This window comes from Barbus barbus (assembly GCF_936440315.1).
Source record: "Barbus barbus genome assembly, chromosome: 3".
NCBI lineage: Eukaryota > Metazoa > Chordata > Actinopteri > Cypriniformes > Cyprinidae > Barbus > Barbus barbus.
Window position 1 is genome coordinate 1,954,212 of NC_136731.1, and position 21,833 is coordinate 1,976,044.

General features: G+C 38.0%; 1 protein-coding gene across 1 annotated transcript in view; it reads left to right on the top strand.

The window, feature by feature from the left end:
• Nucleotides 1-3,265: 3,265 nt before the first annotated feature.
• The window catches only part of LOC306850217 (E3 ubiquitin-protein ligase rnf213-alpha-like), a gene marked incomplete at its 5' end in the record, with an annotated part of 46,769 nt that continues 28,201 nt past the window's right edge, over nt 3,266-21,833 (top strand). The window contains 20 exons of the mRNA XM_079385726.1: nt 3,266-3,440; nt 3,521-4,104; nt 4,194-4,353; nt 4,453-4,670; nt 4,757-4,891; nt 11,639-11,803; nt 11,890-13,162; nt 13,337-13,518; nt 13,612-13,767; nt 13,851-17,435; nt 17,529-17,653; nt 17,735-17,830; nt 17,916-18,037; nt 18,117-18,248; nt 18,335-18,390; nt 18,503-18,656; nt 18,740-18,884; nt 18,995-19,186; nt 19,619-19,746; nt 20,877-21,034. Of these exons, the coding sequence (XP_079241852.1) occupies nt 3,266-3,440; nt 3,521-4,104; nt 4,194-4,353; nt 4,453-4,670; nt 4,757-4,891; nt 11,639-11,803; nt 11,890-13,162; nt 13,337-13,518; nt 13,612-13,767; nt 13,851-17,435; nt 17,529-17,653; nt 17,735-17,830; nt 17,916-18,037; nt 18,117-18,248; nt 18,335-18,390; nt 18,503-18,656; nt 18,740-18,884; nt 18,995-19,186; nt 19,619-19,746; nt 20,877-21,034 (7,941 nt within the window). The remainder of the gene's footprint in view (nt 3,441-3,520; nt 4,105-4,193; nt 4,354-4,452; nt 4,671-4,756; nt 4,892-11,638; nt 11,804-11,889; nt 13,163-13,336; nt 13,519-13,611; nt 13,768-13,850; nt 17,436-17,528; nt 17,654-17,734; nt 17,831-17,915; nt 18,038-18,116; nt 18,249-18,334; nt 18,391-18,502; nt 18,657-18,739; nt 18,885-18,994; nt 19,187-19,618; nt 19,747-20,876; nt 21,035-21,833) is intronic.

Consider the following 21,833-nt stretch of genomic DNA (forward strand, 5'->3'; position numbering starts at 1 on the left):
GATCAGCGGAGACGTGGTGAGACTCTGGCAGATCAGCGGAGACGTGGTGAGACTCTGGCTGGTGCACTGAGACGGGAGCAGACTCTGGCTTGACCGGCGTGACGTGAGCAGACTCTGGCTTGACCGGCGTGACGTGAGCAGACTCTGGCTTGACCGGCGTGACGTGAGCAGACTCTGGCTTGACCGGCGTGATGTGAGCAGACTCTGGTTTGACCGGCGTGACGTGAGCAGACTCTGGCTTGACCGGCGTGACGTGAGCAGACTCTGGCTTGACAGCGATGACATGAAGGGGTGTTGTGGTTACCGCCATTTCGCGAGTGAGTGCGGTGTCGCGTTCCTCTGCGACACCCACAGTGAACGGAGAGCCCACACACAGCAAAGCATAATCCATGAACTGACTAAGAGATGAACGGGGACCCTCGCGGATTAACTGAGACCGGAGCGGCTGATTAATGCCCTCACAAAAAAAATCTATGAGTGCAAAGTCCGGCAGATCAGAAAAATAGGCGAGGTCTAGGTACTCCTGAATATAATCCTTGAGCGGTCGCGAGCCCTGCTCGAGGGTTAATACAGTCGTGCAGACTCCATACCTGGCCAATGTCCACTTGAAAAGCCGCTGGATCCTTGTGTGGCCGAGTATTCCAATGATATATAGTTTGTCATGATTAGATTAGGATTTAATGGTAATATATTGAAGTAAAGTTAGGTGTCCTGTATACGGGACGGTGACAGTATTGGGATGTTGTTGAAAAGCCCCACTGCGGCAGCACACTGCAACATCACCTCTATCACACAACATCCCTTTGATAAAGCGTGTTCTTGTGGCCCTATGCAGTTCTCCATAGTAAGGGAATATATGTGTTGCAGGACCAATAACAAATATCAAAATATGTGCATGGCCTATTGAAATGCATAGAATTTTGAATATTAAATGTAAATTTTCATATGTTTGTATTTGTGACAAATATTAAATAATGTGGTAACTGAGGTAGCAATACATTGGATTACATTCAGGTTTGATTCTACTACTAATATCTAATACTAATAGTAAAAATCGCGGTTGGTCTCGTACTGTATCGCGTATCTTGTCAGTGTGTGCACTTGCTTGGCCATTTTTAGTTGATAAACAGGAAAGTGGGTTCAAGCGCCAGCAGAAGGCAGTGTAATGAATTAGTCTTTAAGAGAAGAAGTCTATCAGCGGAAGTTTAAAATCAGCTCGTAAGTGTATTTACTTCTCTCAGTGTTTAGCGCATTTGACGTTGCTAGGAAACGCTTATTTTTGTTTACTGTGTAGAGAGGTGCTGAAATCGTGTTTGGTCTCGTACTGTATCGCGTATCTTGTCAGTGTGTGCACTTGCTTGGCCATTTTTAGTGATAAACAGGAAAGTGGGTCCAGCTGAATTGAAATGGTGATTTGTTGGACTGGTATAAAAAAGGTTATTATACCGCGGCAGCGGTCGCGGCAGTCGTCGTGTGAAGCCCTCCTAGTGTGAAGACCGAAGAGTGTAAAGACCATCAACTCTACCGTGCGACTCCACCGGGCAGGGACACCGGCAAGGGATAGAAGTAGTATCGCTTTTTATTGTAGTTTATTCATTTATATATTTATTATTGAAATGTTGTTATATGCATGTGTCAATTTTATTTAATTTCTTTATTTTCTTAAATATGTGGGTATATAGTATTTATAGAGTTGTAACTTTTAGTTTTAGTTAATTTTTCTTATTTGTAAGTCGCTTTGGACAAAAGCGTCTGCTAAATTACATAAGTAAGTAAGTAAAGTAATATGTAAGCTATACAGTACATCCATAGTCAAAAACCGATTTCATGAGTGGCCGGTACATATTTTGAAGAGATGCTCTACTTACTCCCCAATCCTGTCCTGATAAACAACAAAGTATGTTGATGACACTTTACATTTGTCCTAAATTTCATCCAGATTAACTTTCCATGTCAGTTTTTCATCAAACCACACCCCAAGAAACCTAACATCTTTTACTTGCTTCAGCAGTTGCCCATAACATTTTAATGAGAGCATACAAAGATTTTCCAACATTTTGTTCAATCTGAAAGAAAATGTCATTAAATAATTATGTTGAATAATAATGGACTACACACACTACCTTGTGGAGTACCTTTCAGAATACACTCTGGAATATTCTTCACCTACTCTCACTTGTATTTCTCTGTCAAATAAAAAGTCCAAATCCCAATTATATGTTCTCTCTGTAATCATTTGTTCAAAGATTTTACATAACTTCCTACTATTACTCCATTTTTTTGCCCTTGAAATAGGTTAATCAATGCATTTCTTGTGCTCAAGAGTGCCCTCTCATAATGCTCCAATGCAATGAGAAGTCTACTGGTACCACAGTAGCAGGACAACTGTTACAACACATAGGTCTATTACACTTAAAAGCATTCAGTTGTAGTCTCCACTTCATGTTGTCCATGGTGATGACCCAAACTTTCTGAGAGCAATGACAGTTATTTTTTTACTGAACTATCCATTTTCAAAGTTATTAATACATAGAGATGGGGATGTATGTGGTGTAGACTTGGCTGTTCATTGAGAGTTGCAGTGTTTGAGCAATACATTACTCAATTATACATTAATCTTCATGGATTTCAAATTACTTTGCCAATTTCTATTTAATAAGATGAAAAACATTAATACAGACACTTACTGTACAGACTTTTTTTTTTAACAGACTGAATCTGAGTGGAAACTTTTTGAGAAATTGAATCATTTCCACATAAACTGGAAAATTGACACACTTGTATCCACCATCATCCTGAATTCCTGGCCAAGAGATGACAAAGGAACCTATCTGGAGGATGAGGAAGTTGTTCTCAAATATCTTCTGGGCTGGAAAGCAGCTAAGAATATCTTTGAGCTTCATGGTATGTACGGATTCCCTCTGCATAGTTCAAAGCAATCCTATGTTAAATCTTATCACCCTGAATCTTACAGAAGTATATATAATGTTTATACGTAGATGATGTTTAAGTATATGCACATTTTTACTCTGTAGGTGCTGATGAAAAACTCATCAGTCAGCTTTCTGAAGAAGCTAAAGTGAGATTTGCCATGGCAATATCATCATTCACAAAAATTTTACATCAGCTTGTGTCAGGGAAAATAAAAATAAAGCTACTCAACCACATTCTGCAAAAGAAGAGTGCTTTCTTTGACCTGCTTAAATTAGGTAAAATACATGTAAGATTTCTCCCTTTTACTGCACATACTGTAATTTAAGGAGTCATGACCTTAGTGTTTTTTCCAGATTGTTTTTGTGACGATGAACAATACAGGGACACCAATGCCATGAACAGGCTTCTTGACTGTCGACGAGAGGAGGTGAATGCTGTTTATCATGAGAAATCACTGGTGGAGGCTCTCATTACAATGTGCCACAATCTACAGAAACATCCGAGAGGTATAAGCTTTATTTTGAACACCTGACAATAAAAGATTGCTTTTAGAAAGTGATTTTAATACTACATTTCTATTGTACAGTTGACTTTGAAGGGCTGGAAGGCAAACGCCGTAATGACATTGATGAGATGGACCTGGACAAGTTTGTGGATGTCCATTTATTAAAACAAATTCCCCCTGCAAAAAGAGTAGTCAATTACTTTGAGCTTGAAGATGATATTCGATCTATGGCAGAGGTCCTAAACACCTTCAAAGACAGCTACATCTTCAGAATGTGTTGGAAGAATGAGGCAACAAAGTTTGCAGAAGTTAATGGAACGGATTTGATTACACCCAAAAAGCTTCACAGTGACATATTTACACCATGCCAGAATGGCTACAAAAACACATACACATGGCTTAAAGATGGCAGCATCACTTTTGAAAATATTGATGTAACATTCAGAGCCTACAAGGGAAAATATGAAGAACTGGCAGCAGAATTTGCAATCATATGCAGACTGGATCGCAATGATGACCAACGTTGGGTCCAGACAAGAATCCATCAGATTGAGCAGTACCATGAGCTTCATATGGCAGTAGAGTCAGCTGAGGTGGTCAAGATGGTCAAAGAGGCGCTTTGCCTAGGAGGAGACTTTCTAGTCTTGGAGAAGTTGCTTGATACTGTAAGTCATCATATTTTGCCATCATAAGTACATTTTTATCATAGATAAATAAGGAACATGATTAACCCACAAGGCTAACTTTCTTTCAGAGACACAATGATTTTAAAAAGGAGCGTCTTGACAGCATTGATGATGAGTTGGTGCAGGCAAAAATTGTGCTTGCGGATATCACAGAATCCCGCAGACTGTGCCTTCAGGAGCTCAGCCTCACAAAGAATTTTGTTACGTGGGTAAAAGAGGTTCTTATAGGTAAGTAAATGTGTATTTGAACTGGTATTCACATTGAATGAGATTTCAGTGTTTTTATGCTCTTTTGTAAGCAAATGTTATTCCTCTTTATCACTTCAGACATCAATGAGTTGAAAGTCTTTGTGGATTTGGCTTCCATCTCTGCTGGAGAGAATGATATGGAAGTGGATCGTGTGGCTTGTTTTCATGATGCAGTTCTTGGCTACTCCTCAATGCTCTATGATTTGAAGCCAGATGCTGATTTCAAGATTTTTAAAGAGACGCTGAAGAAACTATGGAAGGCACTTGACAATGACCCCAACCTCCCAAAGAAACTGGTGAGAGAATCTGTTAGCTTTAAAAATCAGAAAAAGAAAGCAGGATTTCTCCCATTAATGTTCATCAACATTTTCTCTGATTTCAGCGTGACTCTGCAAGACACTTAGAATGGCTGAAGACAGTCAAGGACAGTCATGGGTCAGTGGAAACCTCATCTCTGTCTCTGACATCAGCTATCAACATGAACGGCGTCTACATTATTAGTGCACAAAATCAAAAGGTTTGTAATTACTACGTTACACTGATGAAACACAACGAAATTTTGAAATACTCAAGATTTTTTTTGTGTTGTCAAATCGATTCATTGTGATTAATAGCATCTAGAATAAGTTTGTTTTTACATATATGTGCGTATTGTGTATACTTAAAAGTTATAAATAAATACACACAAATACATGTGTATATTTAAGAAAAATAAGGTCATATACATATATATATATATATAGAGAGAGAGAGAGAGAGAGAGAGCTATAGTTCCCTTTCATTTAGGCTTTTTAGTCTGTGCAAAAGTTATATTTATTTACTATTACTCCTAAAATATTTATTGAGTGATAGGTATTTACACTGCTTTAAACAGATTAGGGTTTTAAATGTATAAAAAAAAAAAAAAATAGAAATATGAAATATTGTGAAAAATGAAATACCTGTAAGTGGTGGCAAGCCTTAATAAGTGTGTAACAGAATCATTCATTCACCGATTTGTTCAAATTCTAGTGTTCTGCTTTGTTTGAATTGATTTTCGTTGGTGAAAGTCAAAATTAACAATGCTGCATTTAAAAATATTAAATTAATATAAACAAATTATTTATTGAACTTAACATGAATATTAAATTTGCAGTTATGCTGATAGTTAAGAAAATAGCACTTATATATATACACAATATACTTGTTACGGGGCTGACGAGACGTGAGACGTGCGGTCCATGTGCAAAGCTTTATTATAAAACATGGTGAGACAGGCAGGGTCAAACAGTGGCAAACAGGTATGGCAAGGGCAAGACAAAGCAATCCGTGGAGCAAGCGTGGGTCGACGATCAGCGAACAGTATCCAAAGGGGCAAGGCAGAGAGATAATCCAGAGTCGAGAGCAATAATCCAAACAGGGAGCGAACAGAGTCCAAACGGCAGAGGCAAAGGGTAAATCCAGGAAACAAGAGCAGGGTCAAACACGGCAGGAAAACAAGGCAAGACTAAGGCTAAGACAGTGGCTCTGTAAAGTGCTATCGCTAGGTGAGTGATAAATGCAACAATACTCGGCCCTGAGCAAGAGCAAGTCCCAGGCTTATATGGTGTGTGGTGGTGACTGGAAAATGGTGATCAGGTGTGGGCGAAATAGTAAACAGCTGTGAATGTCGTCAGTGCAAAGGATTATGGGAAATTGAGTCCAATGTGTTGTGAGTGAAAAAGTCATAGTGGTGAACGGGTGACCTCTGGTGGTGGTAAACCGGGAGAGCATGGACCAGATTCGTGACAATACTCATCTAATTTGCATATTATGACGTCATCAGGGGGCGGCCCTCTTGAATTTCATAATATTCAGGAAATAGTAGATATTGTAGTATTTGTATTATTAGTAGATATTGTAGTATTTGTATTATAGTAGTAAAACGCATGTGAACGCGGACGGAATTGCGGAATCCAGTCATAAAAACGGAATTTACAGTTTAACGCGGAATGTCATGGAATTTGTCAAAGTTTGGATGAATTAATCAAAAGTAGGTCATTACACTTAAATCAAATCACGATATGGACTAGTATCTGTAAATATTAAGCCACAAAAGTCGATTGAAATATGAATTCTGCATGTTCTGCGTGAATGGAGCAGACGCGCGGTGGCGTATCCATATCCATATAGTAGTTTTAAAACAACAACTTACACATAGTAAGAAATGGTTATAAAAACTGAAACAGAAGTGAAACAAGTTGTAGGAAAGAGGAGAAATAAAAAGCGATACTTCTATCCTTTGCCGGTGTCCCTGTCCGGGAGAGTCGATGGTCTTTACACTCTTCGGTCTTCACACGAGGAGGGCTTTACACTTTTTACTTTACTTATAAATATATGAACAATATCTCCAAAACTGATCTGAGAGTCACTTCACGAGCATTTTACCATTTCATTTGAGTAAAACTAGCGTCATATCATATACACACAGAACTTTAAAGGTAACCCGTCAAAATAAAAGTTTGGTTTAACGTTTTAAAGACATTGTGCCAGAAATAGGCTATATTACTATTATTTAGTAGAATGTACGTACTACTACTACTACTACTACAGTTGAAAAATAATAAAACTTAATTTTTTTTAAGAAATCATCACAAAATATTTTAATTTTAATAGTAAATCCCCTTTATTTGGCAAAAATGTACATTTTCATTAATTAAAATATAAATTAAATCAATGTTTTATGCCTTCATCTGATAACTAGTAAAATTGAAATACAGAAAAAGGGAAAAATCATTTTATAAGGCTACTGTATTCAAATATTTATTGCATTCAAATAATTAGACATGCTAAAAAACAGAATTTGGTAATAATAAAACATAAGGTAAGAAAAAAATAAAACATTTCATATGGCCCTAAACATGATGTCATTTTTGTTACACTTTTAACAAATGAATGTTAAATTGTATGTGTTTCATTATTTTAATTAATTAGACGTGCTTTTTGATTAATAAAATATAATTTGACCATTAAAAAGGAGTCCAGAAAAATTTAAATGGAAAAAACGGAATCCAGAAAAATTAAAAGGAAAAAAAAATTATTTAGAAAAAAATAAAACGAAATTTGGGAAAAAAAAAAAAAATTCATAGGGCCCTAATTCAGCGATGGCTTAAAAACGACAGATACAAATTATAGTTAAAACAAGAACTAAATACTTGAGTAGCCTCCTGTGGAGGTAAACAAGAAGGCCCCTGCTCAGTAACACTAAATCTTTTAAGACTGTCCTGTTAACCTTCACCCCCATTGTGGGCCTCACAGGTGAAAATAACCTACCTAAATTAAAATGGTAACAGTTTGTGACAAAGTGTGCTTACACAAACAAATTAGGTATCTTTGGAAAGAAGAGACTCTGGGCTTTACTATCTATCATCCAGAGTTGATAATGCTCAAAAAGATAAAAAGTTATAGACACTGACGTGCCTTGAAAAATATTTTTCCACACTGAATGTTTTATTATTTCATATACAAATACATGAAATAAGTCCTGGAGCAATCCAGAAAAGTAATGGATTGAAAGCCACATGTCTCATGAGTTCATATTTCAAATTTGAAGAAGATACCATGAAAAATGAGATTCCTGCAATATTTTTTCTGAAACTATTTATAGTCCCCCCCACCCCCCTGTTTGAGGAAAAATAACCACCAAATGGATTGCAGAATTATACAAGCTATTTTAGTCATTATACATGTTCCTGCATAGTTTTTCAATTATAAAATAATAGACAGATTTATTTGAGCACTAAAAAATACAAAAATAATTATTGGAGTAATAAAAAGGGAAAAAAAATAGAAAAAAAAAATGCTTTGTATATAGTATGTATACTGAAGTATTCTGATTGCCAGACGTGAAGTGATATTGCCAGACATGGTCATAGAGTCAGTAATCACATGCTGATGTGCTTCCATTCAGATGATAATCAAACAGATGGGCCATATAATCAATAATAGCTGATCAATGAATCACAATGATAGCCGTCATAGAGTCGCTAATAAACACGCTGATGTCCGTCCATACATATTATAATCATGCAGATACGGCCACATTCCCCACACAATACACACACACACATATAAAATATGTAGAAGAAAAAAAAACAGTTTTTTATGGATAAAGCAGATCGCTAAGTTATGCCCCGCTCAGATGACAGCGTGCGTCACAGAAGCGTCACTGCCGGCTGGAGGGAGCGCCAAATTCAAATAATCTATATTCCGCTTTTCTGAGACTTTTTTTTCCGTAGACGGTCTCATTATGTTTGTAAGACCGTATTCTACAAAATCGTTTTGTTTTTTTACCACCAAGACGCTGTTTTTGAGCGTAATTTATTCCATAACGGACGCAAACAATAACTCTCTGAAGAAATGAAACGTAAACAAAGGAATATTCATCCTTATTACAACGTTATTGTTTCGCTGAACTAAAAGTGCTCGCTGGGATGTTGTTCTGTGGACCCTTACCTCTCTAACTAAACTGGGATTTCAGCAGTGGACGCGTTTGTGGCTCGTTATTACAATGATAAAGGTACGTACTGCTTTTTTATTCTGCATGTTTTGATGTGTACTGCTTACACAAATGTAGCAAATACATTCCTTATAAGCTTTCTATCGGAAAACAGCGATCTGTCGTCGATGCTTGAGGCTTAGACCTTCAGAATGATATATAGTTTGTCAAGATTAACGATATTCTTTCACGTTAAATTCATTCATAAACATTAAACTAGTGGGGAAAAAACGCTTCAGTGCGCTGTCGCTCTGGTGAACGTTAACAGGAGTGAAATGTGAAAATAAATGAAAGGTGTATATTGCGGCATATGTTTAGATCTGCTCATAATGCATCAAAGATTTATTTGTGTGCATTTTTCCCCCAGTGTTATAACAAATCACCAACATTTGTGTAGAGTGCATGTATGCAATGGCCATGCAGAGGCATTTAGATTGGACTCGCCACACCAGGAAAAATCCTCGAAACGCTACAGTTGTGTTCAGTTCATGCACTCACTCGAATACTTGTCATCATAAACAACAGTGCAGATACGATGTAAACAAGAAATTAATTTTGCGGTTTAGACAGTGAGATTTAGTGAGCTCGTGCTTGATTTAAAATAATCTGTTTTAGTGATGGTGAACATTTGTTGCTTGTTTTCTGCATGTTTTAATCCCAATTTGAATAACCATTTAGTTTTTCATAGCTTACTACTGAAATAACCCATGTGAAGAAAGTCATGAATATGATGTGTCGTTTCCCCCACACAAAAACGTAATCGACATTAATCGTCATTGTCACATCAACTTGTATCAAATTTAAGCATATAAAAAGACTTAAATGCCTTAAACGGTACAAGAAAATACTTTTATTATAATTTCAAGAGGTCTAAAACTTAAGGACAGAAAGACAAGGATCATGATTTGGCTTAATATGATGATTACCTTCATAAGGTATGATTTCATTGAATAAACAAAACAAAGTCAAAATGCGGTGTGGGTGCTTTGATATGAAATTATCTCTGAAGGGAACCGCCTGCCCTCAGAAAACTTTTGATGCCATTTTTATTTAATCTTGCCTACGTGTAATTGGATTGGATTGGATTCAATTAATTGTCATTGAACATGTAGGTACAAGGCAACGAAATGCAATAAAGAAGAAGAAGAATACAGCACAAAATGAGGAAAGAGAGGAGAAAAAAATAGTCCTCACACTACGCTCCTGAACGAGAGTGCAGTGTGAGAACAGACAAAAACCTCAGCATAGAGCACAGTCAACACAGGAACATAACTTGCATAGTAATCCAATTCAGACGAAACAGCCATCCGGCCTGCAGCCATTACAGCGCGAACACAGACCCGTTATCAACTGACGGGATGAAGCGACGAAGGCGTGGGATGGGGGTAGGGAAGTGGATGACAATCTGTATATATGAGCGTATGAGTGTGTGTATGTGTAAGTTCGTGTGAGTTCGTATGCCTTGAAATCCGTTGCGCCAGTACTCCAAACCAGTTGTCTCAGTTCGCAGGTTGTGGTGCGACATAGCAATTGCCATGGAAACGACCTTGGCCAGAGCCCAAGCGCCCGACAATAACAAGGTGTTTGATGGGGGGAGGGAAGAAAGAGCGTCTCCCTGCAGTATTCACAGGAGAGTTGATACCAGAGCGGCCTTGCCAAGCCGTTCTGTTTTGGGAAGCCGGAAAGAGATAAGATTGTTTTGTCTTTAGGCGAACAGCTGTCTTCTGGTTTCACAGCTATTCTCATTGTCCATTCTGATCTCCTTGTCCATCAATTTTCCTTTCCAAAGTCTGATAATGTAGCCTTAATATAAATACAAATCAAATAAAACATTAAATAAAAGCTGCCTTCAATAATCCAAACAATTAATAAAGCAAGATGTGTGTTTTATATATAAAATATTATATTATATGCAAATCATGTTTTTTTACAGCCATTTTATGGTACTATTCATTAATATGTTACCATGTTAATGTGTTACTGATGCCCTGGAGCTCACATCTCCGAAAACATTGAAGCAAATTTTCAAATAGACATTTTCTTTATTAACAAACCGCATATTTGAAGACTAAACAAGTACATTATTGCCTAAAAAACTCTTAAAACTACATTCCGGTTTTCACTTGAATATTACACTCCTCTCAGTCAGACTAATTTGTCAACTTTTTTGATCAAGACTTTGAACTAAATCAAAAGTGTGATTCATTTGCGAATGGGGTATTTCTCATGCCAAGTGTGCTTGGAATAAACTATGCGTTAATTGACTTATTGTGTTATAATTAAGAAACAAGAGGAAGATCACCTAGTGTAACAAAGTATCAGTACAGATTTATTATTTTTATTTTAGTTTTAATAGTAAACCTCTAATAGCCTACTTCAGCTACATAAAAATATCAGATATTGAATAACGAAGGATTGCATGACATGTTTGAAATACATGGTATTTTATTAGTGGAATTATTAAATGTCAATTTTAAACATTTTTAATTGTGATTAGATATTAAGCATAAAAATATTTTATAAAGCCATGTATTGAACTGGCTACCACTTTTAATTCTCTGATGCAATGTAAACCACCTTTATTTTATGATAATATATAGCATATCATTCAATTATATAAATAATGCTTATACATAATACAATAATAAAGACAATGCATATTTTGATTTCTCTCAATTCTGATAAAATAGTATATTTGATGCAGATAGTACTTTGGAAATATCATCCCTTGAATATTGCTTTTTTCAGTTATGCTTGGAAGAAATTCTTAAATTACATATCATGGAAGAGCACGATGAGGAATGTGAGACACGCATTTATTCTTTTGAAGACCTCAGGGAACTTCAGAATAAATTGATGCTAATGTCGGGCAAAGGAGACCAGGGCCAGCGTGAAGTCAATCGATTTGCAGAGGTGATTTTACAACTTTTATCTTTTTTATTCTGCTGTCTTTCACCATGGTTGTTGTAATTATCCCTGAACTTCTTTTCTGTTTCCAGGTCTTTGCCGGTGTACAGAGGTTGGCCTGTGCATTTATTGATTTGTTTGTTGCTGGAAATCCATTGTTCAGACACTGGAAGGCAAAGGTCAACTGTAATAGTAAGGAAGCATGCATCGTTATGGACCTCAATTTAGGAAGTGTTGTTAGTGTCATGCTGGACGGTGAAGTCACAGAACAGTTGCCAGAAGTCTGCCGGAAAATGGAGAGCTGTTTATGCTTCTGGAAGGCTTTTATGGATAAGCAGAGATCTCAGCATTATTACTTAAACTATTTTACTTCAGAACAGGTGGTCTACCTGTGCAGTCAGCTCACCCAGAAAAACGACACTGACATGAAAGATCAAGTTCTTACGATGCTCTCCTTTATCAAACCCAATTGCTCCTTTTCCGATGTGACACAAGCTTGGCACAGGCTTCAGTCTGAAGCAATTGAGAAGGACCTTAGGCAAAATGATGACTTAGAATTTCAAACATTTGCAGAAGTTCCCAGTATGATTAAACATGATTTGAATACTGATGAGCCATGTGCATTGTTTGACAACTTGACAAGTCAGTTGAGGCATGCTAATGGGTCAGAAAAGCTATGTGTGATTTGGAATACTTTCATGCAAGACATGAACAACTTCCTGCCAGACTGCCTTGATGTCAGAAGCCTTGGATATCTTCTTGAAATTTTAGCCAACAGCCCCAGTCAATGTGAGAGTGATTCCAAACAGGATGAGAAAACAAGTAATATTCAGAGAGAGCTGCCTAATGGAATGGCTACTGGAAAACCAAATCTGATTATCTGCCCTTCTGAAGAAATTCTAATAACATGTATTTCAATTTACATGAGAAGCAAAAGAGAGCCTCTACCAACCTATGATGAAGTACTTCTCTGCAGTGGTTCCACTCCATATGAAGAAGTGGAGCTTTTCCTCAGGCGTTGTCTCTCTGATGGGTACAGGGGACAGAAAATATACACAATGCTCTATGTGGACCAACTTGCCTATGAAGTGAGCTTCAAAGTGGAGCAGTTTTTTCACAAGCAAAATGCACAAAGCAGAAATGATTACAGACTGGTGTTGGTCTGCAGCTCTAGCAAGGAACATGCATACCTTCCCTCTGCTTTTAGTCAATTTAGATTGCACTTGGTTCCCCAAGAACCAATAATCAGTATTCAGCAATACCTTGTTAGGCATTTTACAGTCCCAGCTGACATATCCAGTGCTGCTGCTGTGTTCAAAGACAGACAGTTTGTGGGAGTTGTATTCTCTGAAAGGTCAGGAGTCGGTGAGTATAAATTCAATATAATGGATTTAAGTTAGTTTTCAGATTCAGAATTCTTATTAGTTGACAAAATAAAAATAAATAAATGCATGAAAACTTTGTTTTCTGTGTGTATGAATCAAAATACTTTTGTATTGCAATTTGTCAAAGAAGTTAAATCTCTGTTGTGCGTTCTAGGGAAATCACTTTACATTAAACGAATGCATGAGAAATTAGAAAAGATCACCGGTGAGCCTACGCAGCTGAAGTGCATCAGGTTAACTGAGCCAAGAGTTGATGAAAATATCATTCTTAAGTCCTTGCTCAACAACCTCAAGAAACGGGAACTTTCAGTTTATCATTTTGACATCACCACCATGGTAGCTACCTGCATTTAATTTTTTTGATCAATTTGATTAATAAAAAGAAATACATTTTGTTGCTGTTTTTCATTATTGTTTCTATACTTACAGGTAAAGACAGGACTTCATGAATTTCTGTTTAGGCTATTGATTCTTGGTTACCTCGTAGACTCCGAAGGAAATATGTGGAAAAGGAATCATGAGAACTTGTATGTAATTGAGATACTAAGACCAGATTGCAGCACATCACAAAGTGACAGGAAAACTGTAAGTAAATATAAATGACTTAAATCATGTATGAATTTTTTGCATGCAAATTCCTTATGAATTTATTTGCCTTTTTATGATAGGGTGCTTTCATGGATGTGTTTCCAAGTGTTTACTGCCGTCCACCTAAAGAGGTCCTTGAGCTAGAAATGAGAATCCAGGAAGATCCGTCATTAGTAGAGGGTGATGATCCCCTCATGGATGCCCAAGAGTTCCAAAGTGAGGCCTACCAGCGGCCTTATCAGTACCTGCAACGTTTCTACAATGGTATTAATTTGGATACCTTCAGTTACCAAGGAGTCGAGGGCACTCATGTTGAATGCCTTCAGATGTTGTTTGTTTACTGCGGCATCGTAGACCCCTCTTGGGCAGAGTTGCGGAATTTTGTTTGGTTCCTAAACTTACAACTTAAGGATTGCGAGAACTCAATTTTCTGTAATGTTTCTGTTGTAGGTGACATTTTGTTGGGATTTAAAAATGTTGTTGTTGATTTCATGATTCTCATGGCAAAGGATTTTGCCACTCCTTCACTTAGCATCTCTGACCAGAGTCCAGGAAGACCGCAAAATGAGCTTTCTTCTGCCAATGAAGATGATCTAGCTCCCTTTAGGATAAGAAAACGATGGGAGTCAGAACCACATCCATATATTTTCTTCAATGCTGACCATGAGTCCATGACGTTCATTGGCTTTCATCTTCAGCCAAATGCACAGAAAATGATTGATGCTATTGATCCATTAACAAAAAGAGTGATCAAGCAGAACATCATGACCAGAGAGCTCTATGAGGGCCTCAAACTACAGAGAGTTCCTTTTAATATTGATTTTGACCAGCTTCCACGACATGAGAAAATTGAGAGACTTTCCAGAGTGTTGGGAATACAGTCTCCTACTGACCCAGATGAAACATATGAGCTTACCACAGACAACATGTTGAAAATGCTGGCAATTCACATGCGCTTTCGTTGTGGGATTCCCGTTATAATAATGGGTGAGACAGGATGTGGGAAGACCAGACTAATCAAATTCCTTTGTGAGGTGCACAAAGGTGGAATTGACACTGACAATATAAAATTAGTCAAGGTTCATGGGGGGACAAGTTCACACATGATTTACACCAAAGTGAGAGAAGCAGAGGACATGGCGTTAGGAAACAAGAAAAAATGTAGATTAGACTCTGTGTTGTTTTTTGATGAAGCAAACACAACGGAGGCCATTAGCAGCATTAAGGAAGTCCTCTGTGACAACACTGCTATGGGACAGAATTTGACAGATGACTCTGGCTTGCAAATCATTGCCGCTTGCAACCCATACAGAAAACACACAGACATAATGATCAAGAGATTGGAGTCAGCTGGTTTAGGATACAGAGTTCGTGCTGAAGAAACAGATGAAAAACTTGGATCCATTCCACTTCGTCAGCTTGTGTATAGAGTCCATGCTTTACCACCTAGTATGATTCCACTAGTGTGGGACTTTGGACAACTCAATGACCATACTGAGAAAATGTACATCAAGCAAATAGTTGAAAGAGTATTTCAAACCCATTCCATTGATTCAAACTGCATCAAAACCATCACAGATGTTCTGTCAGCCTCACAGATGTATATGCGAACAAGACAGGATGAATGTAGTTTTGTGAGTCTGAGGGACGTAGAGCGTTGCATGCAAGTTTTTGAGTGGTTCTACAAAAACCACAAAATGTTACTCTCAGAGCTTGACAAGTATGAGAGTGGAAAAAGAAATGATCAACATCAGAGGGATACTGAAATAAGAAACCCAATTCTATGGTCATTGATTATGGCTGTTGGTGTCTGTTACCATGCCTGCTTGGAGGATAAACAGAAATACAGAGAAAACATTTGCAGAGACCTTCCAGAGATTTACAGCCCAACGAAAGTGATGCAGGAGATCTCGGATATTCAGGATCTTTTTCTGGGTGGAGTTCCATTGGGTGAAACTATTGCCCGAAACAATGCCTTGAAGGAAAATGTCTTCATGATGGTTATTTGCATTGAACTGAAAATACCTCTCTTTTTGGTTGGAAAACCTGGAAGCTCTAAGTCTTTGTCAAAAACTCTAGTTGCAGATGGCATGCAAGGTCAAGCATCTCATTCGGATTTGTTTAAAAATCTAAAGCAAATTCATCTCGTTTCCTTCCAGTGCAGTCCTCACTCTACACCAGATGGGATCATCAATACATTCAAGCAGTCTGCTCGTTTTCAGGAAGGCAAGAATCTATTAGAGTATGTCTCAGTTGTAGTGCTAGATGAGATAGGCTTGGCTGAAGATTCCCAGAAAATGCCCCTGAAAACGTTACATCCTTTGTTGGAAGAGGGATGCATAGATGACCAGCCAGTACCGCACAAGAAGGTTGGATTCATTGGTATCTCTAACTGGGCTTTGGATCCAGCCAAGATGAATAGAGGGATATTTGTTTCACGTGGTGATCCTGATGAAAGGGAATTGATTGAGACTGCTGAAGGAATATGTTACTCGGATCGCATGATCCTTGAGAGGGTAAGAGATTTCTTTCAGCCATTTGCCCATGCTTACCTGAACATCTGTAACGAACAAGGCAGAGGTTTCTTTGGTTTGCGAGACTATTACAGCTTGATAAAGATGATATTTGCTGTTGCCAAAGCTTCAGAACAGAGGAACAAGCCTAGTGAAGAACAGATTGTGAAAGCTGTGCTGAGGAACTTCAGTGCCAAGGATAATGTGGATGCTGTCGCAATTTTCACCAGCAGACTAGGTATCAAACCCAAACTTGAGAATATCAGTACCGTTGAGCTTGTAAGAGAGAACATCACGGCCATTGGTCAAGATGAGGAATGCAGATACCTGCTGGTTCTGACCAAAAACTATGCAGCCCTTCGAATTCTTCAGCATATGTTTTTTTCAGACCTGTGCCAACCAGAGATTATCTTTGGTTCAAGCTTTCCAAAAGACCAGGAGTATACTCAGATATGCCGCAACATTAACCGTGTGAAGATCTGTATGGAAACTGGTCAAACCATTGTGCTTCTGAACCTGCAGAACTTGTACGAAAGTTTGTATGATGCTCTTAACCAATATTATGTTTGGCTTGGAGGTCAGAAATATGTGGATTTGGGGCTTGGAACTCACAGAGTCAAATGCAGAGTGCACAGAGATTTCAGGCTCATTGTCATTGAGGATAAGGATGTTGTATACAAGCAGTTTCCCATTCCATTGATCAACAGGTTGGAGAAACATTATCTTGACATTAATACCATACTAAAAAGTGAGCAAAAGGACCTTGCTGAGAAGCTTGAGCAGTGGGTTGCATGCTTCATTGCAGCCAAAAGCAATCACTCAATTGCTCCCCAAGCATGCTGCTACCGTCCTGCTGATGCTTTCATTGGCTACCACTCAGACACCTGTGCCTCTGTTGTCCTGCAAGTTACAGAGCAGCTCAAAGGGCAAATCTCAGATGATTCGAAGAGGACTTTAGATGAGGCTAAATTGATCCTTTTGAACTGTGCTACACCAGATGCAGTGGTTAGGCTAGACTGCACTTCCTTCTCCAAAGTAGAAACTCAGCACTTGTCAAGGGTGTACTTTGAAGACCAGAAGCATAGCTCACTTGCTGACTTCATCCTTTCTCAAATACAGCAAGCAGGGCCTAGCCATGCCGTTTTCACAGAGGTAAACATATTGTATTTTAAAATTGAGTATTTAACATTTGCATCTTTGCAAGTTGTGCACAAAGTTATTTCTTGCTATATTTTTATCCTGTAGGTAACTACATTCTCAAGGCTTCTGACCGCAACAGAAACTGAACAGCTACAGAACATAGTTCAAAACATTGAGCTCCTCTCATTACAGCAGTTTGACATGGAAAACACGTTCCTCAAGACAATCAAGTATTGTGCTCAAAACATCACGTCATATTACAACAACAAAAGCATATTTATTATTAATTTAATGAAATTTTCTGTGTACAGGAATTATTTGGAAAACACCACTGGAGATAAGATACTTATCATCCAAACCGATTTTGATGAAAGCACCCAAAGTTTAAATTTCATTGCATCTGCAAAGTGAGTTAAATGTGTTCAGTGGACCAGTTTTCTTGTTCACACTTGTTAAATCCAATGAAATCAGCATTATTTTATATATTTCCAGATATTCTTCTCTCAATGAAATCAACAAATTCAGGGAAGAGTCCAATGGAAAGATTTTTGTGTACTTCATCACTAAGCTACCCAGAATGGATGGTGGAACTTCCTATATTGGATTTCATGGTGGTAAGACAACTGATTATTTGCATCACTGACCAACATTGTTTGTTTTAGACAAACTCTCAATAAAGATTCATCTTTTAAGGCCCTTGGATGTCAGTCCACATTGATGACCTGAGGACATCGAAAGACATTATCTCTGATATAAAAGCCTTGCAGTGTCTGAGCATCAGCCAGTTGTTTGAAGATAAAGTAGAGAAAACGGATGAGCCTGAAGGTGATGTTGATTTATTTTCAGAATATTGAGAGTTGTCTTTAAAGAAGTGATCAGTGTTTTCAAATATTTTTTTTTATTGTTTGCAGCTATGGAGGTTGAAGACATGCATATAGAAGAAAAGATGGAACTAGAAGACAATACTGTGGGTCACAACCTCAACAACAGCAATATATTTTAAGTATATTTTTGAACTGTTGTCACCCTGTTGAGTTTAATAAGCTTCAGAATATAGTTATGTTTCTGATGCTTTATAGGGCTGGGAAAATGTTTTAGCCACCAACGTGCTGGTTCGTAGCTGTGTTCAGAGTGCAGTTGGCATGCTAAGAGATCAGACAGAGGCAGGTACCCGCAGCACCAAGAGAGTAGAGATTCTTCTAATGCTCTTGGATGACAATGAGAGTCAACAAGGTGAGACTTATCACTCTTTCTGTTAGTTTTTTATTGCCTTGATTTGCCAACTTACTTGCTGTCACTGAAATTTACATATTTAGGTTACCCAGCTGAATTTATCAAAGCTTTAAAGAAACAGCTTCATTCTCTATTGGAGGCTCACGATGAGAAAACAATCTCTGCCAAGAGTTGGGTCTCCAAGGAAGCACTAAAAAGTGATGCATTGCAAGAGGGTGGGACATTTAGGTAAGTGTATGAGAGAATGTGTAAAGTACATAAAGGTCTTGAATTGTATATCTTTGTGAAACTATACCTTATACTTAAAACAACTCTACTTGTTTATTTCTGTATTTTAGACATGCTCTTTGGAGACGAGTTCAAGCAGTAATAACTCCATTTTTGGCACAACTTGTTTCAGTTATTGACCGTGACTGCAATCTAGACCTCTTACTGGATAGAAACTCTGATGAATCCTTGAGGAAATTGTGGCTGGACATTTGTGGAGATGTCAAGTTACTGAATGTTCCTTACACAAGCCTAGACAACAAGTGTGTAATTATTTGGTTTCAAGATGAATTGTGTATGCCTTTGGGCCCAAAACACACTAATGCTTCTAGCTACACAAGCTTGATTTTTGATAATTCCACAATGTGTCAGACAGCAGTTCACAATGCAATGCAAATCTGCATTGCATTCAGAGCAGAGCTAGATAGCTTTTTCTTTCAGGTCAACTGCTGTCATTTCAGAGCAGTAGTTGAAAACAGAATTCTTCTGAGCAAGTTAGTTAGAGTCAGCCTCTTTACAGCTAGCTACCTAAATGTTAACATTAACAACACAAGGCAAATTGGTTGATCAAGCAAGAAAACATGTTAAGTATACAAAACATGACTGTACACTGACAACGGGTACATGTGCATTGTAAATTTCTTGGCTTTAAAGTAATGTTGTAACTAAAAAAAGAAATATTTGGTCTTTAACAGCTCAGAGAAGACAATCTTGGTTCAGAACTACATTGCAGTTGACAGCAATGTCGGTTGCACCATGCCTTTCAGCTGGAGAATTAAAGATTATCTAGAGGAACTCTGGATACATGCTTTCCATCGAGAAGGTATATTTACTTTACTGCTATCCTTGCTGTTTGTTGTTGTTTCAGCACTCACACTTAAATCAGTGTGGTTTGTTCTCTTGTGACTTGTGACAGTTATTGCTGCATTTTAGAGCAGACGGGCCCTGACTTATTTATGCCGCTAGGGTCAGGCTTTGGGACAATTTTCACGTCATAGCTCAGACGTGGGTTGGGCATTGGGCCAGTTTTAGGCTTCTACTCATTTTTATATTTTAGACATCAATCAATTATGGTGATGAAAAAGATTTGTTGTGCTGGTGGAAACAACACAAGACTGTGCTACCGTGACTGTCAAAACTGGCTCAGATGGTGTTTCCCCACCAGCAGCAGTGGTGGCGAGCGTGCCGTCAATGCAGCTAGAAGAGTTCCGCGTTCAAGCGCATGCAGTAGGCTAAAGCTTACCGCAAAAGTAATTACCATGAATGTGTGGGGGAAATAGTAAACCAAATATTTGAATTATTTATTCATAAATTTGTGTTTTCTGAGTCTGTGTCGCAAAGATGAAGTTGACGATGCTGACGCGACATCTCATTGGACGTGCCTTTAGAGAGAAATGCATCTTTACGGATTACATAATGAAAGAGTTTTTTTAGATGTGAATTATTTAGTTTTAAAGTAGTAATTTAAAGCTTTCTACTAATATATTTATCATGTCTGTGAGGAAAGTATTCACTGAGTTTCAGTTCATCGTGAAGCGCTCCTACTCAAGACCGAGCCCGCAGAAAGCACATCCTGTTTGTTTCCTTTATTTTACAAAAGCACAATGTTTTGTTGATATTGCGAGTGCACACAATTAAAAGTAGGTCCTTTACAGTTCCGATATTTTACTCTCATCTTTATGAGCAAAAATGACCGCGTCTTTTAAGTTGTTTCCACTGTTAATAAGAAAAAATGCAAGTGATCACACTGGCTCCTTCATGTTCTGCAAAGTGCTCATTAGTTTCCACTCTCAACACAAATGATTGCATATAATTTAATTCCAATAAGCTCTTGGTCAAGGAATGGTTTAGGTCTTGAAGGTCTTGGGCTACGTACTGCTTTTTTTTTTTTTTTTTTTACAGTTCTAGGGAAAGCAAACATGTCCAATACATGTCCATGCATTTCTTCAACAGGACACTCTCTACGTCAATTTGAAGAGTTTTTTTGGAAGATCCCCTTGGGCGGGTACATCTCTGAAGCAACACAAGAGATGCAGATAGAATTTTTCCACAGGTATCTCAAGGATTTCATCTCCATGACCATGAAGGTAACATCAGTGGTGAATCTCGAGGTAAGAGTCAGACTCTTTCGGAGAAACATTTCTATACAACATCTGCACGTCCAAGCACATATACAGTGCCTTGCGAAAGTATTCATACCCCTTCATTTTTTCCCCGCATTTTATGTTGCTGCCTCATGTTAAGCTGCTTTAAATTAGGTTTTTTCCCACATCAATCTACACTCCATACACCATATTGACAAAGCAAAAACAGAAGAACAACTTCGTAAATTAATTAAAATAAAAAAACTGAAATAAGTAAATTGCATAAGTATTCATGCTCTTAACTAAATATTTAGCTGAAGCACCTTTACAGCCTCAAGTCTTTTCTGTTTGATGCAACAAGCTTTGCTCATCAGCATTTGGCAATTATCTGTTATTTTCCTCCTCACCTCTTCACCTCTCAAGCTCTGCCAGGTTCGATGGAGGCAGACGCACATTTTTAGGTTTCTCCTGAAATATTTGATTGGGTTCAAACTGATTGGGGTCCTGTTGGAAGGTAAACCTTCTGCCCAGTCTGAGGTTCGGAATGCTCTGGACTGGGTTTTCATTAAGGCTATGTCAATATTTTGGTGCATTGAGCTTTTCTTCTACTCTGACAAATCCCTCAGTCCCTGCCACTGAAAAACACCCCCACAGCATGAGGCTGCTACCAGCACACTTTACTTTTGGCATGGTATTCTGCATGTGGTGAGCAGTGCCTGGTTTCCTTCAAACATGATGCTTGGAATTGAGGTTCGGCAGACCAGAGAATATTATTTCTCACACTCTGAGGGTCCATTAGGTGCTTTTTTGCCAATTCTAAGTGTGT